The sequence below is a fragment of the Pseudorca crassidens genome, chromosome 3, assembly GCF_039906515.1.
Source record: "Pseudorca crassidens isolate mPseCra1 chromosome 3, mPseCra1.hap1, whole genome shotgun sequence".
Taxonomy (NCBI): Eukaryota; Metazoa; Chordata; class Mammalia; order Artiodactyla; family Delphinidae; genus Pseudorca; species Pseudorca crassidens.
The window spans coordinates 5,596,673-5,608,225 of NC_090298.1; the positions used below are offsets into that span (position 1 = coordinate 5,596,673).

General features: G+C 51.2%; 1 protein-coding gene across 1 annotated transcript; it reads right to left on the minus strand.

The window, feature by feature from the left end:
• Positions 1–3,122: 3,122 nt before the first annotated feature.
• On the minus strand, positions 3,123–11,231 carry MED10 (mediator complex subunit 10). Its single transcript, XM_067730347.1, has 4 exons — positions 11,034–11,231; positions 9,823–9,906; positions 5,995–6,097; positions 3,123–3,789 (listed from the first exon to the last, which is right to left on the minus strand). The coding sequence occupies exons 1-4, from the start codon at positions 11,153–11,155 to the stop codon at positions 3,691–3,693; spliced, it is 408 nt and encodes a 135-aa protein (XP_067586448.1). The 5' UTR covers positions 11,156–11,231; the 3' UTR covers positions 3,123–3,690.
• Positions 11,232–11,553: the final 322 nt, after the last annotated feature.

Genomic DNA, 11,553 nt, shown 5'->3' on the forward strand with positions numbered 1-11,553 from the left:
CAGATGTAGTTAAGAATCATGAGACGAGACCAACCTGGATTTTCCAGGTGGCCTTAAGTCCAATGATAAATGTCATTACAAGAGACACAGAGAAAACAGCCACATGATGACTGACGCAGAGACCAGGGTGAAGCTGCCTTCAGCCCAGGCACAGCTGGAGCCTCCAGAAGCTGGAAGAGGCAGGAAGGATCCTGCCCTGGAGCCCTGGCAGAGAGCATGGCCCTGCCTACACCTTGATTTCAGACTTCCAGAAATCAGGTGTAAGCCCCGCTCCACCCTTGTTAGCTGGGTGGCCTGAGCAGGCCACCCAACCTCTCTGTGCCTCAGCTTTCTCATCTGTAAACTACCCCACAGACTTCCTATGGCGACTGAGGCAACGTGTGTAGCACGTTGTGTAGCAACGTGTGTAGCGTGCTTAACCCATACTGCTACATAAGTGACAACATTACACATTAATGGAACACTAAGTGTTAAAAATTATTATGTAGGAAGTTCACTGACTGGCCTAGATGTTCGTGGTACACTCTTTGGAAAAAAAAAAAAGTACGTTACTAACTCATGTGTACAGGAATAATTTCACATCTAGCTATTCATTTGTGTGTCTTGTGTTTGTAGAAAAATGTCTGGATGGATAAAAGGCACAATATTAACAATAAGGACGGCAGTATGTGTGCCTCTCTTAGCTATATTTTTCGGAGTTTTCCGTAATGAACACATGATCGTACACCCAAAAAGATGAAGGGCATCCTACTTCTGCATAAAGGCAGGGCTTAGTATTTGCTTTTCCATTTTCTTAACCGCAGGGGCAGCGGTAACGAGAATAGTGACTTTTAAAGCTCAGGCCCCAGGACCCACCTCTTGGTGCCACAGTGATGTAGCTGCGCGTTGAAAATCACTGGGCTTTCAGGTTGGTTGGTTGGTTGATCAGTGTTTGGGGGAAGTGCAGGCAGGGGTGACTTCAAAATTGGAGGAGGAATTTGCAACTAACTAGGCGTCATGGATGAGCAGGGGTGAGGTAAAGAGAAGCAGCCCATCAAAATGGTTGCTATTGCACCAGGATGACTCCAACAATCATTGCTTTTTAACTGAAATGAGGCCCTTGAGAGGAGGGGTCAAAGGGCCAAGGGAAGGGGCAGTGAGGTCAAGTGTGCACAGTCTGAGTCTAGGATGCGGCCTTGGACCTTCCAGTGAAACCTAAAGGCCGTGGGCAGTTACGCTCAACACGCCACCTTCACCGTGAGTCTGCAAGAAGGCCGCCTGCAGGCCTTTCACGTGAGTCACAATGTCCGTTCTGAGCGGGGAGTGCTCAGTCACCTAAGAGGACTTGAAAGTGGTTGGCACTTGCAATGAATACTAATGCCAGGTCCGGTGCAAAACGGAGACCAACCCCTGAACTTAGGGGAACGTACCGTGACGTCCCAGCATCTTTTGGGGGCTCCACTGCAGAGGCAACGTCAAATGCGCTGAAGGGCTGTTGACGAGTCCCAAGGCTTCCCCCCAACACACCCTAACTTGTACTGAAAAGACAGAGGGACATTCCAGAGTGACTGGCTCCGGCAATCCCGGCCCCTGCGGGGCCTGGCTCAGCAGGCCCCCAGGCTGGGGGGCTTTGTATCGTCACTGGCTACTTGATCAGCACCCCCACTCATCGACGGCAGCCGTTCTGCTCAAGGCTGAGAAATAGCTGGAAACTGCCTGATTCTCAAGGCCCGGATGTGCACAACAGCTGCCCTTTGCCAGCTACATCCTGCCAGTTTCAGAAACCAGAGGGGAATTACAGACACCTGTGGACCCACCAGGCACCCAGGCAGAGGGAATGGAAATACACCCTCCGAGAAGGCTGGGGAGAAGGCCCACGTCTGGGTCACGCACGATGTTTTAAGACAGAGGACAAGGAATGGTCTGGAGTAATCGGGTCACTGCTGGAACTGCAAAGGATGTCTTCTACTGAGTCAATGGGATGGAGTGGGTCAGAACACACTCTGAACAGTCGGGCTGCATGTAACGTGCTGCTCCCTGCACATCAGCTGTGACTTCTGGCTCTGTCATACGGTAACAATTCTTGCAGCTCCGGGGACTGGGGGGAGGACCAACTGAGTTGTCCCATGGGCACAGGGGTTAGGAAGGGCTTTGAGCCCGGCCCCCTACCACCCACATGCAGCTGCTAACAGGGCGGTCAGAAGCGGGAAAGCCAACGCAGGAGAGGAACCTCCGGGTCCAGGATCTACTGGCTGGGGCAGCCCTCATCTAGAGGAAACCGCGCCCGGGATGGGAATCCTTTTCTGGTGGTGTTTTGGAGAGAGCGGAACTACTGACAAGGTAGCAACTTCCTAAGGGGCCTGGCCCCCAACTCCTAGCAAATATAAGACTCCCTTGGGAAGCAAGGGCACACATGAGCCCCCGTCCCTGGGAAGGGGTCAGCAGAGAACGCTGCGAGCTGGGCTCTGACCCTCACTTCACTCGGCCACGCCCGCGGCCTCACCGGACACAGGCCAGTCAGCAGAGCCCGCACCATGCCCACTGTCACACACCGATGAGACTCAAGTCCCTAACTGTGGATCTTGGCTCTAAGGGGTCCAGAATCACTGGGGCCAGGAAACCAACAACACGGGTTCCCGGGCCCCAGCCCAAAGCCTCTACCCAACAGGTCTGAATTGGACCCACCTTTCCGATGAACGAGTCCAGGTCACTCTGATGCCGTGGTCTGCAGTGACCCTCGAGAAACACCACACTGGGGCCTGCGGCTCAAAGTCAGCCCGCAGGTGCGGCGACAGCACTGCCCAAGTTCACCAGCCACGCAACCTCCCAAGGCCCGCCCAGCCCTGCAGACTCCGAAGGCGCAGCTGTCCCCGCCATCTGGCAGCCCCCTCAGGCAGACACACAGGGCCCCGGGACGGGCTGGGGGTGCATTCCTGAACTGTGTCAATACACCCGCAATGTCCTCTGTGAAAGAGGCCGCGGGGAAATCAGAATCCTGCATTTCACTTTGGCTTTTCCTGCCTAAATGCCTGCAGAACAAACTTCACCAATATCCCTCACACTTTAGGGAAGTGACAATTGTTTACGAGATACAAGATACTATACTATGAAAACGTTACAGAAATGATTACATGGAACAAGTCTTATAAGTACTTAAAGACTTTATTATATTAGACGAACTGAAATCTATGGAAACACAGTTCCATTGAACACATTCTTTATGCACTATACTTAAAAATATAAATACAAAACGAATTTAAAGTACTTATATTAAACCAAGTTTTCCTTCTGTTTTTTTTGTTTAGCTTTCTTTGACACCATAAAAGAAAGAAAGAAAGAAAAAGAACAGAAAGAGTATATTAAAAGAAAACTATTAGGTAGAATCTTTTTAAACTTTTACTTTACCCATCATATTTAATATTTCCAAGACTATTTGGCCACGGAGAATCATACACATCGCACTCAAAGTTGTGTGATCACCAGTCCCCTGAGAGCTAGAGGACCAAACAGAGCACGTCAGGGAGAGGGGGCAGCTGGCGGCACAGCCCCGCACGCCCTCCAGGCCCTGCCGTCCCCAGAGGCCAGGACGAGGACAAGGTGGCGGGAGGATGGGCCCAGGAAACAGCATCGCTGCCGCTCAGTCAAGGCTGCCTGAAGGTCACGGCCACTCATGCAGGGCTGGGAGGACCTTCAGACAGACGGAGGAGGGAGTTAGGAAGGAGGATGGTCTTCCCCCCGGACGCTCCGGTACTTGGCCATGTCCTCAGGAAATACTTTAGAGAGTTCTTGAATCAACAGGCTTTTAAATTTCTAAGAAGAAAAATATACACGGTCAAGATATTTTTGCATGTGACCCATCACCCAAGTTAAAGACGACGCCCCACCAGAGCCTCAAACTCAAAAGAGAAACTGGGCTTTCCCTGCACTGTCTGCTCATCTCCCTGGACGCCACACCTGCCAAACCGCAGCAGGAAACTGCTTGCAACTATGCTGCAAGTACATCAGGTACATGGAGAACTACCTGAAAGAGGAATGTTCATTCAAAGACTACTTCTTCCCTCCTGCCTCAAATGACAAGGAGCCCTCTCGCACGGAGCCAGCCACTCAGGTGGAAATGATTAGAGCAAGTGTAACAGGAGTCTTCACGTAATAATTAAGCAATTATTAATTCAAACCACATCAAACCCATTGTGTGCAAACAGCTCTCGATCAAAGCTTTCAGAGCACCTAGAAACCTGTCTTCTCCAAATACCACGCTCCTTGAGCCTTCGTATCAGCATAACGTTTGTTTTAATCCAATCTTAAAAGCAGCTAAATATCTGCCAGCATCTCAAAACCCTTTCTTATAAGCTGTACAGAAAGGCAGCACCGTGGATATAAACAGAGAGATGGTCCTTACGTAGGTCAGGAACACATCCTTAAAGGAGGCTACATGCCAACCCTACAGAAAGCATTTAAGACAGAACTCATGCAACTTTAATCACTCGACCCACCAGGCATACAAACTGCACTGTGAGACGTTCACAATCTCATGAGAGGAAATGACACCAAGAGGCAACAGAAAGGGGTGCAAACTGAACAAACAGCACGGTCGCTAGTGTCACCGCCGACAGGCCATCTCAAGGCGCAGAGGCAGGGAGGCGAACAGGAGCGCGGGCAGCCGGGAGCACATCGCCCTGCGGCCGCGGCCCTGTTCTTAAGGGGAAGGGCGGGGCTCTTTCTGCCTGTCGTCCCCTGAGCTGGACCATCCGGCTTGCCCGCAGACTGGCCCAAAGGACCCCAGCTGGCTCTCCACCAAAGCGCTATCGTGCCCCAGAGGTGATGCTCCGTTCAAGAGCAACTCAATCCCAAGCTGGCAAAGCAGAAATGAGGCCGGGGGCACCACACTAACCCTCACAGCAAAGCCACCTCCAGGGCAGGCCACCTGGGATCAGCACAGATCCCTGCAGTCCAGGCAGCGGGAGACGGGCCTGTCACGGCAGTCCCGCCACCACCTCCGTGCCGGCCCCTCGCCTCGCCAGCACGCCCTCCGCGTGGCCGTCCCCACGAACAGCAGACACCGAGCAGGCACCTGTGCCCCCGGGCAGCAGAGGGAACACAACACTCGTGCCCCTTGCATGCTGGAGCTTAGGCTGCAGCAGGGGACACAGGACAGAGACAGAAGGGCCGATCCTTATCAGCCAAGGCTGGTCCGCAAGGCCTCTCGGAGGAGGTGACACGCTGACCAGGGAGCACAGGCAGTGGGCAGAGGACGTGCAGGAGTCCCAGCAGAGGAGACGGCAGGGGAATGGACAGGAAGGAGACAAGGAGCCGGGCTGGTGAATTCCAGAAACGCAAATGAGGCCAGCGCTGCTGGCGGCAGGGGGAGAGGCAGGAGGGCTCGCTGTATGAGGCCAACAGGAAGGGGTAGCACCGCCCACCTAAAGGAAACCCCCCCACACACACACACACCCCGCCCCCGGCCACACGAGAGTCAACGTAGGTAAGAAAACACTCCATATACCATGTTCAAGATGCAGTTTTCTCGATCCCATCAAAACCAAGAAATACAAAGAGCAGGGTCTCTGGAGAATAGGGTATACGGTACAAAGGGGTCTGGAGTCTGAAGCTGGAGACGACCACCAGAGAAAGAGAAGTCAAGGAAGATTCGGCAATCCTCTAAACCAAAGACCCACAGTTACAGAAAAAGGCCGAACAGAAGGACTCAGAAAGCACCAAAGGGCAACCTGGAGATACTAAATCGTAAAAACAGAAACAAGCACGTTAGCCAACAACAACTAACACCACAAAAATTAACCCAGACTTCCGTAAAAGGGAGGCTAGCCACGTCGCTACGTTTATTATGCTCCCACACGGCTTGCTACTGTTTAATTTTATTACCTATTACGCATTTCAGAAATCTCAGCTGTGTAATGTTGTCAGGTAGCTGAAGTTTTACAAAGTCTTATGAGCCAAATTTGCTCTGTGAGCACTCCTTGATGTTCTGACATTATCTTCTGTTGACAAGAACCTTACCTTCATTGTGTCAATCTTGCCTTTAACTTGTTCATTTTTAGCCAGAGCCCTCTCCAGGCACTCTTTGGTATAGAGTTGGGGATTTCGACCTTGATCTATGTATCTGGAAACATGAAACACGTCAATTAACATTCATGGCTGATACCTCCTCTCACGGTTTTCTTATGGGGAAAAAACAAAGGTAGCGATCTGTAACCTCACATGGCCCTGTTTAGAAGCTGTGTCCAGGAACCAGGTGAATTAGGATTCCTTCAGTTATACAAGTATAGATGACTTGCACTTATATTACTTCTAATAATATGAATGACTCATGAAATCAAGTTAACGATCACTTATAAACCAAGCAAGCTTCACAGTCACACCAGTTCACATGTTTAGCACTTGTGTTTTTCGAAAGGTTTCATGGCCAACCACACCTTTTTATCCTCACAACAACCTGTAAGGTCAGGCAGCTCTTGACAAGAGAGAACTAAGCGTGGGCCAGAGCTTCCGGGCTGAGCAGTACAGGGAGCCCACCGAGATGCAACCCAGCAGGCCCACCCCGTGCTCTGGAGAGCCGCCTCGGGGCTGCAGGATCGGTGAGGGGAGAGCAGCGAGCACGAGAGCGCTGGCTTCGCCTGTCCTGAGATTAGTTTACCGACTGGAGAGAGGGGGGAATGATACACTACTTTCCTAAAAATACCTAAGGAACTTAAACTTAACAGAGACAGATTCTCTCCAATTATTTCTTAGCAGCATAAAACTGTTCTGTGAAATTTTCAACATGTGTCCCCAAAATGTCTTCCTCATCCCAAAGATTTCATTAAGTGTACCGCCCAGAAGAATATACACATTTTACCTGCGGAAGGCCACCTGCCTACTTCTGCACCTTGAAGACCTTCACATCCCCCAGCTAAACTGAATTACTCATTACAAAGAAACAAAAACCACCACCACTACACTAAGTCTGATTTATGCATTTTATGCTTCAGTTAAAAAAAATTATCACTTCAGATTAAACACAGGCTGCTGTTAATGGCATAAAAACTGGCTTTTAATTATGACAGATAGAGAAATACTAATAAATCAAAAGTTCCAGAAATCCCATTTTATTGTGATGTATTTGAAACGATGGAATGAAAAAAGCAACATTCTGGTTAAATCCTAAGCAAAATCCATCCATTTCTGGGGGGGAGAAAACCTCAACAGGCCCAAATGTCCTAAATAAACAACCCCTTTTGACAGTGATGTCATTTGGATCGGGCTCTTCTTTGAAGACTCGAGGGTTGACTCCCACTTCTGCCAACTCGCCAACCCCAAGCACCCGGCAGAAGGGCCGAGGTTTACGTTGGTGTCTCTGCTCCAGATGCAGTCGGCGTGCCTGAGAACAGGCCTGGAGACCCTTCTACATCGGCACAGGCTGATGTAGACAGATGTAAGCCAGATCTGACCGACAGCTCAGATCTGCTGCTTGCTGGGCGCTGAGAGGCCACCCCATCCCAAGTCCCCACGTGGGTCTCCGCTGTTCCTGCACCCACCGGCTCCGGCTGTGCTGGCCGAGGCCTCACTGCCCCCGCCTCTTCAGCGGTCTTCCCCATCTGTCTTCCTCTCATTTGCTCCACTTCAGAAGCCAGGAGTAGTTCCTTGGCATCTGTCAATATACTCATCCCACACACTCGTGACCAGAATGGCTCTAATGAGGACACTTAAGGAGAGGAAATCAGCCTCCACCTTGCCACACTTCACGAGCAGGAGTCTAGAGCTGCAACACACGCACAAGACAGACCTTCGCTCCCACCTGGGAACATGTGACACCTCGGCCAGCAGGTGAGGACAGAGCTGAGGCTGGGAAAACTGCAGCCTGTGTGTCCTGACTTGGTGGCCAGCTGCCGAGCTGTGCTGTAACTGGGACTTTCATCTCTGACCTTTGGGGATGTAAAAAGGTAACTTTTCCTTTTACTGTTCAAGGAACTCTAGTGATTTACATTTGCAGTTTTACTGCAAAAAGCCCCAGAATACTCTTGCTGTTCCAAGCCAGCTCCGGGAGGGAGGCTGCTTGGCCCAGAGAATTGGCCCTCGTCAACACAAGTCCAGGATTTGAAACTAAAATTAGAGCTGTCATATGATCCAGCAATCCCACTCCTGGGCATATACACAGACAAAACTATAATTCAAAAAGATACACGCACCCCTATGTTCACAGCAACACTATTTACAATAGCCAAGACACGGAAACAACCTAAGTGTCCATCCACAGATGAATGGATAAAGAAGATGTGGTGTGTGTATATATACACAATGGAATATTACTCAGCCATAAAAAAGAATGAAATAATGCCATTTACAGCAACATGGATGGACCTACAGACTGTCATACTAAGTGAAGTCAGAAAGACGAATATCACAAGCTATCACTTATATGTGGAATCTAAAACACGACACAAATGAACATATCTATGAAACAGAAACAGACTCACAGACATAGAGAACAGATTTTGGTTGCCAAGGGGAAGGGGGGTGGGAGAGGGATGGAGTGAGAGTTTGGGGTTAGCAGACGCTAATATAGGATGGACCAACAAGGTCCTACTGTGTAGCACAGGGAACTATATTCAATATCCTGTGATAAACCATAATGGAAAAGAATATATATATGTATAGCCGAATCACTTTGCCGTACAGCAGAAATTAACACAACACTGTAAATCAACTATACTTCAATAAAATTTTTTTTAAAAAGTCCAGAATTTTAGTCTCAGCTCTGACACTGACTAGCTAAACAGCCACTACGGTTACTTACTGGTTCTTTCACCTGTGAAATCAGTGTGATACAACCTGGATGGATAAAACCTAAAGAGTTTATTTCCTAGAAGCATCTCTAGGCCAGGACTGTACCCAGGTGCAGGTAACTCTCTCACAGAAAACGGTAAAAAGACCTACCAACATACCTGGCCTAAGAACTTTTTTTTTCAACACAGTAGATATTATCATCTCCTAAAACCAGCACTGCCAGGGCAGTCTGGGGGATACCAGACCAAATTCGTACTTCTCGGGTTGTTTCTGGCTTTAATTTTTTTTAATTTATAACATAGCTGCATAAGACTTTTTCATTCTCAAGAAAAAAAAGGAATTCATGTGGTTGTCCTTTTATATAAGCAAGATTTTAAGAGCCTAGGATGTTCTTCACATATTTAAAAAGCCTTTATTCACATGTAACTTTTTCTAAACAATACAATACTGAGTTGTTTTTTTTAAATTAATTTATTTATTTTTGGCTGCATTGGGTCTTCGTTGCTGCGCGCGGGCTTTCTCTAGTTGCGGCGAGCGTGGGTTACTCTTCGTTGCGGTGCTCGGGGTTCTCATGGCGGTGGCTTCTCTCGTTGCGGAGCATGGGCTCTAGGCATGTTGGCTCAGTAGTTGTGGCATGTGGGCTCTAGAGCACAGGCTCAGTAGTTGTGGCGCACGGGCTCTAGAACGCAGGCTCAGCAGTTGTGGCTCACGGGCTCTACAGCGCAGGCTCAGTAGTTGTGGCACACAGGCTTAGGTTGCTCGGCGGCATGTGGTATCTTCCCGGACCAGGGCTCGAACCCATGTCCCCTGCCTTGGCAGGTGGATTCTCAGCCACTGCGCCACCAGGTAAGTCCCTGAGATTTTTTTTTTTTTTTTTTTAATGGTTTAATCCCATTAGAACATAAGCTCCATGATGGCGGGGATTTTTGTCTGTTTTCTTCCCTAACATATACGAAGCACCCAGACCATGCCTGCCACATAGCAGACACTTATATACTGGTAGTTGAGGAAATGATTACAGCAAAACTAAACAATAATTAGAATATCAAGAACGCTACTTACTCAAAAACTTCTAAAGGGACAGTAATATCATGAAGTTGCTGTCTGCATTTATCGATATCCTGTAAGCCAGTAACAATAAAATTCCTGAGGGAAAAAGCAAAAATGGGACGTTAGGTTAATTGGGACGACGGCACTGAGCACCACCCACATCTGGCCGACCAGGGATCCACACGCGTGTTCCTTGCACAAGCACAGGTTACATGTGGCTCTCAGCTCTTTGGTTAGCTACAGAATTCCGTAAAGCTTTGGCGTTCTATCATATGCTCATCTATCTCCTGATCGTCTTTTTAAACAAGGAATTGCCAATACTGGGGGGCAAGAACCAATAGGAATAAGGGCAGGAGCCTTTGAGAATCTGATGAAAAATACGAGCCTTCTCTCAAAAACATTCATCCTGAGGTGGCGGGGATTTTGTGTGCGGTGTCAGACAACGCCCGCGGTGGGCGACTCCAGTTCAAGCATCCATCCTCAAAGCCTGAGGGAAAGCAAGCCGCGGCTGCCTAGTCTAACTTCAGCTCCCCGCGGGAGCCTTCCTAGATCAGCCGGCTGGTCCCGCAGCACCGGGTACGCAAGGCGGGCTTGCAAACAGGTTGGTGCTTGTGCCCTCCGTACAGCTGTGAGCCCTTCTCCGGAGCATCCGATTTGTATCTGCCTTTTGTTCACCCGGCCAGCACAAGGCTGCTGCCCCAAAAATCACTTCATAAACGTTCTGTGGCCCGTCGCAACCCACCACCGCCCACCATCATCCGATTCCTCCCTTCGGGCCTAGGCATCAAGCGGTTTCTGAGCCCTCACCTTCCCGGGGCCCATTTCACCGCACTGCCGCGTGAAGCCCGCCTCCCTTCGGGGGGCAGGGGCGTAACCCCCGGCCGAAGGGGAGAGAGTCCTACGTGCGTAGGGCAAGACTCAGATTCAGAAGCACGCCTCCCCCTGATAGCCCCAGAAACAGAGACTGATAACGTCCAAACGCGGCCCCAAGACAAGGTCCCAGCGCGGCAAAGCGGGAAGGAGGCGGGCCTGCAACAGGCGGCAGAGGCCAGCCCGCCTGCGCACAGCCTGGACCGGGAGGGCCCGGGAGGGCCCGGCCCCGAGCAAGGCGGGGAGAGGAGGCGGCTCTCAGCCGGCTCCAGGCTCCCCATCCCGGCTTCCAGGCAGACAGACGCCACCCCGCTGGCGCCGGGGACACGCCGGCGGACTCGGCCGCCACTCACAGCTTCTGGTTGAGCCCGGCCTGGCTGCTGGGCTGGAAGTCGCTGACGATGATGCCGAGCTGCCGGATGTTCTCCACAAACTTCTCCAGGTGCTCCTCCAGGTGGTCGAACTTCTCGGCCATCGCCCAACCGTCGGCACCGCCGCGGGCTAGCTCCTGCCCCGGCGCCTCTGGCTTCCGCCGGGGCCCGTCACCACTTCCGTTTCCTCTGGGGGCGGGGAGTGGGGGGGGCCTGGATGGTGGGGCGGGGCGACGCGGGGCGGCGCGGGGCGGGGCGGGCCACCGGGGCGTGGTGTGGACCCTGAGGCGGTGTCTGGGGCGGGGCCTGGATTGGAGGCGGGGTTTGAGCGTGGGGCGAGGCGGACGTCGGCTCAGCCTGGCCCCAGTAGCCCTAAACGGCCCAGGTGAGCGGGGCACGTCTGGTGTTGGTCCTCGGGACTCGCACGCGTGCTCTGAGAGCCACAAAGAGCCCGCGATGGGGACCTGTGGGATCCGGCTCTGCCTTCACTGGCCCTAGGCAA